The sequence below is a fragment of the Sphaerodactylus townsendi genome, linkage group LG02 (assembly GCF_021028975.2).
Source record: "Sphaerodactylus townsendi isolate TG3544 linkage group LG02, MPM_Stown_v2.3, whole genome shotgun sequence".
In the NCBI taxonomy this organism is placed as follows: domain Eukaryota; kingdom Metazoa; phylum Chordata; class Lepidosauria; order Squamata; family Sphaerodactylidae; genus Sphaerodactylus; species Sphaerodactylus townsendi.
The window spans coordinates 55,824,525-55,829,557 of NC_059426.1; the positions used below are offsets into that span (position 1 = coordinate 55,824,525).

The 5,033-nt window shown below is 39.5% G+C and overlaps 1 protein-coding gene across 2 annotated transcripts in view; it reads left to right on the plus strand.

Annotated features, from left to right (window-relative positions):
* ESYT3 (extended synaptotagmin 3) overlaps positions 1 to 4,957 on the plus strand; it is a 50,236-nt gene extending 45,279 nt beyond the window's left edge. For both annotated transcript variants that reach the window (XM_048486879.1, XM_048486880.1), the window contains 3 exons: positions 638 to 743; positions 2,004 to 2,053; positions 2,793 to 4,957. In XM_048486879.1, coding sequence (XP_048342836.1) covers positions 638 to 743; positions 2,004 to 2,053; positions 2,793 to 2,829 — 193 coding nt within the window. In that variant the 3' untranslated portion in view covers positions 2,830 to 4,957. The remainder of the gene's footprint in view (positions 1 to 637; positions 744 to 2,003; positions 2,054 to 2,792) is intronic.
* The last annotated feature ends 76 nt before the right edge of the window (positions 4,958 to 5,033 follow it).

Consider the following 5,033-nt stretch of genomic DNA (forward strand, 5'->3'; position numbering starts at 1 on the left):
GGATCGTATAGGTTACAGGTGAACTACAGCACCTTCTACATTCATCACTATGCTAATTATGTTACTGCAATCCATCCATACGTTTGGCTTTCTGGTCAGCAGGTGCAGTCTTTCCTACATGCCTGTCTGTTCAAAGGCATTTCTAATTGAGACACTGAGGATTATCAGGCTTCCATTATTTTTTTAATGAACCTTCTAAATGCAGAACTGGGGCAGGGGATAGATTTATCCTGGGTGGATATAGGAAAGACCATCTGCTTGGAAGTAACTCAGTAACAGAGCAAATGGCATCTTTCCCTAATGAGCTACTAGCCTGTCTTTGAGCTGGGGGTCTAAGAGAGTCAGAGGCATCAGTGATAAGCATCTTATATACTTCATTCCAGCTTCCATGGAGATTCTATGGTAGGGGTGAAAGTGGCACAATCTCAGATAATTTCTTCTCCTGCATCAGAAACAGTGAATTCTAAAATCAGCTTCCCAGTGTGCACAATGGCATTGCTATAGTCAAAGTACCCCAACAGTTTATATAAACTCTGGTTTACAAGATGTCAAAGCAGGCAAGCATTAAGTGTTCTAAATAATCCTAGCACATTTGTGTCTAATTAGCATGTACTCATTTCCTAATATGTGGTTTTAGATTTGAATTTTTTGAAACTTTGGAAGATGTTAAGAAGCGAGCCTTAGATGTTGCAGTAAAAAACAGAAGGTCATTTCTTTCACATGAGAGAAAGGAACTTGGAAGGGTAAGTTGCTTTTTAAAGTTTCAGTTTGTAAGGTGTAAGCCTATAGCTCTCCCAGATTTTCCTCCTGTTTTCTTTTGAAAAAAACACAGGAAAAAGTGGGGGGGATCTTCATTAGAGCTATGACTAGCAACAAAGATACTGTGATGGTTTCTGCAGTAAACGCTTGTTCTGTATTTGCTCCACTACTGCTGCCCTTTCAACTCAAGTGCTCTGTCAAATCTTCTTCCTGATTAATTGATTTTCTCTGCATTTTCAGAGTTGGAGAGTCTAGTTTTCCCTTGTGCATGATTTGATAAAAGATGACATTTTAATTCTGTCTGTGTTTTCAACATGGCAGTGATTGTGACTCACTAGCCCTGTTTTTTTCTTTCGTGTGCACTGTGTTGACACAATTGGATAACTTGAAATGGTGTTCCCAGGGCACCAGGGCACCAGTGTTCTATCTCCCACCCCCACCCCACCCCACCCCACCCCCACCCCCGCACACACATACACCTACTTCATCCATTTATGGCCACACTGACAATCCCTGGTCCCCTTGAGAGAAAGAAAATAGGTCCTCCTCCCCTTTCCTGCTTGGTAACTCACTGATTTGCCTGTTGAGCTCCAAGCAATCTGTTTCAGCACATTGAAGATAAAAAAGGCACTGTAATAGCTAAGCATACCACTGTATTGTAAGATAAGACTCCCTCCCCCAGTGTATGGTCATTTGGTATGGTGGTATATTATCATGGACAAAATTTTTTAAAGGAATAGACACTACTGGAGAAAAACCACCACCTCCTTTTTTTCTGGGCTGCTGCTGGGAAATGGTCAGATGTAGATGGGTTCTTTAAAAATGCAGCAAACTGAACAGACTCCACAAAAACATTTCAGATCTGTTCTTTCCAGAAATATCAGTGCAAAGGGGGACTGAAAAAAACACAGGGGAGGGTTAGAAGGAAACTGGTAGAGCAGCTGATGCCAATTCATACTATGTATTTGGTTGGGGGGAAACCATTAGTAGCTAAGGTGAATTGGAACAAAACATTTCATGCAGAAATGACCTGCATCAAAGGGAAGAGGGAAATTATGCAAACAAGAAGCCAAACTGCAGCAAAACCTCAGGTGAGAAAATCCCAAGTTGTAGCAAGGGAAATAGGATGAATTCATCTTGACCGACTGAAAACAATAAACTTTCAGAGTTTTAGCAAACGACTTATAGGACCAATATTATTGAGCTTTTGAAATACATCACTTAATTGTGTTAATTTTTTAAAGGTGCTGATTGACTTGTCAAAAGAAGACTTAGTCAAGGGCTTCTCACAATGGTATGTTTCAGTTTTGTAAAGTACAGAGGCAAACTAAATTATACAGTTTTGTTGTTCTTGAAGCACAATTATGGGGATTTCCTCCCAAAAAAAACTTTGTATTTTTTCCTGCTAGCAGGGGTTACTTATAGCCAAAATTATTTGGGGAAGTGTGGACAGGATTTAAGCCCACACTTAAATGAATTGAGCCCTTAGGATGACACTTCTAGTTCTGCACCCCACATTGTAAAGGGCCACAGCCGAGTCTCCCCTTTTATGATAAAGCTGGTAAATATGCAAAATTATAGAAACCTGGTTCTCCAGATTAGAGTGCACCTGCTCTTAACCATTACACCATGCTGGCATAGCTCTTACAGCTATGTTAAAGATGACCACTAAAAACCACACTTGTCCAGGCTAGTTTTAAATACCAAGGTTTACAAAACTAGAAAAAAGCAATATTTCAGATACTGATAGGGTCATTATACTCTACATTGTTTGCTTTAAGATTGGTAGATCTAATGCATAAGCTGAAGCTGAATTTAAAAACTACTATAATACTAAATTGTTATAATGAATTTTTATTGTGAAAATTCATTGGCTGATGAACTATTCTGTCATGTAAATTTGGATTGTGTCTATGACTGTAGTATAGATATAGGAACTGTTAATAGTGTTAAGCAGAGCATTTCCAACATTTTAAACCAATGTTACTGTTTTATCCAGCTTCCAAATCTACTGTCTTGATTTTTCTTTATAGGTATGAGCTGACAATCAATGGTCTTCCCCGAAGATAATACTTGGAACCTGAACAAGTGTACATATGTATATTTTAAACTTCAGAACTAAATAATGTGAACCTGTATGTAGATTTTTATGTATTTTAGGTATTAAATTATTTGAGAAGACATTGGAAGAACACATAGATGTCCCTATCCAGTAACCTTGCACACTTATTCTTGTTTTTCTTAGCAGTCAATCTGTTACCATCCATGGGTTCGGCATCTCTTCCCTTGAATTGCTACATTTATTTCTTGCATATGTGCTTTAAAAACCAGAATTTTGAGCAAAAGTACATCATAGGGCTATGCTCTCCTTTTCTCTTTGATTGCACATGCACAAAGGGGTTTGGCATGTGTGAGAACTGCCGTTATGAGCCATGTGGAAAAATATCTTCCGCTCTGAGGCTCATCCCAATATCTGCTGGAGAGAAGTCGATGGGGTGGGGGCCTTTTTGCTAGCATGTCTGCACTGGCCAATGGGGGCGTTCCTAAGCTGAAAGGGCTCAAGAAGCTGACTAAAGCCAGATCTACCCCTGGGAACACAGCTTTCACCACTGCAGCTGTGTTGGTGCTATGTTGGTGCCTGGACATCAGACTGATGTGCAGTTCCCCAACACCAGCTGGCGTAAGGGGCGTATATGTAGGCACTGGGATCACGCTGCCTTTTCAGCAGTTTTGGGGGCCCCTTAGAGTGTACTGTAGTCATGTAAGTGTCTCTAATAAACCAAGAACAATTAAGTAGGCCGGCAGGGACACTCTGCAATAGTCCTACCAGAATCAAAAGTCAATAATACCCAACTCCCCTTTAAAAAAATCAAATTTCCACAAAATAAACATAGTAAAGATGGAGGCATGTTGGATATCAGGAGACATTTTTAAAAAGAGAGCCAAACACAAGTGGATTCTGCATGGGCTAAAAACAGGTGTGAAAAGAGTGTAAAAGGGTTAAAATGGTGTAAAAGGGTTTTCATACTGCTGTTTTTGGCCCATGCTGAATCTGCTGAAGGGAAGAAGTAGTGAAGGTTGAATTGCTCAGAAGAGCTATGAGTGAACCTAAGCCTTATGATCACACAAGGAATCAAATGGCTATGGCAACGTCTTTTTTGGGAGACAGAGAAAGAACAAGGCACCAATAGATGCAAACAAGATGGCCAGTGATGGCTACTGGGCCTTCTTACAGAAATATTACCATCAACCAAATGTTAAAGCTTTAAAATTTGCTGACACAAGGGATACAAAATTCCATTACTGTTGTGGGGGAATAACACAGAGCAGAACTATCCCACGGTCAGTGGAAAGTTGGCAGGACCAGTGAAAGCACAGGAAACTTTGACATGTGAATATATACAATTCAAGTTCAATTTTTGGAAAAAGACAGGGGTAAAAGTGATCCCAAAAGAACTATGAGAGAAATAAACCAGAAATGGCTGCCAAGAATAAGCAGAATAAGTAAGGGAAAACTATGCAGAAAATCCCTTAGATGAACTTCAACCAAAACGGAAAACAAATTTTTTTGTTAAAAAGTTTTCATATTTATTATTATATTCTCATCAGATTGCAGAAATCCTCTCTAAATTTCACTCTAATATCGTCAGACACCACTCACTTTGGGGAAGTGTTGCCCTTCAAGTGTGCCATGAACAAGAGTGACCTTCAGTTATATTATCTAGGGTAAAAGAAGCTCAGGAACTTCCTTATCAAGTCCTGTTTCATGCACATTAACAGAACAGTTAAGTATTGCCTGTTTTCCTGAGCTAAATTTCTTCACTATCCAAGATTAAGCGTCACCCCAACACACAAGCAGGATGCAGTTTCCCAGGGGAGCTAGTAATACTCGCTTCCTGAGTTGTACCCTCATGCCTGTTTGAAGGGTTCCTGATCTTTAGGACTGGTTTTCTGAGCAATGAAAAGCGAGAAAGGCAGAGGGATAGAAAAACCTAATATATATGCAGCCCCCAGAGGCTGGCTGCTGTTATCCTATGCTTTACAACCCAAGAACGCTTTAAACCCATTTTTAAGGCATCTCATTGTTGCTGAAAGACTATTGTTTTGAAATTTCTTGTTTTTTAATAAACATCTTTTAAAATGGGGCATCAGCTGTGTTAATCTTGTCAATTAGATAATGCTCTGTAAGTATAGCTTTTAAAATCTTTGCCCTTAGGTACTGTATATTTAGAAAAAATCAGGACCACCATTAAGACAGTAAGATATTCCAGAAC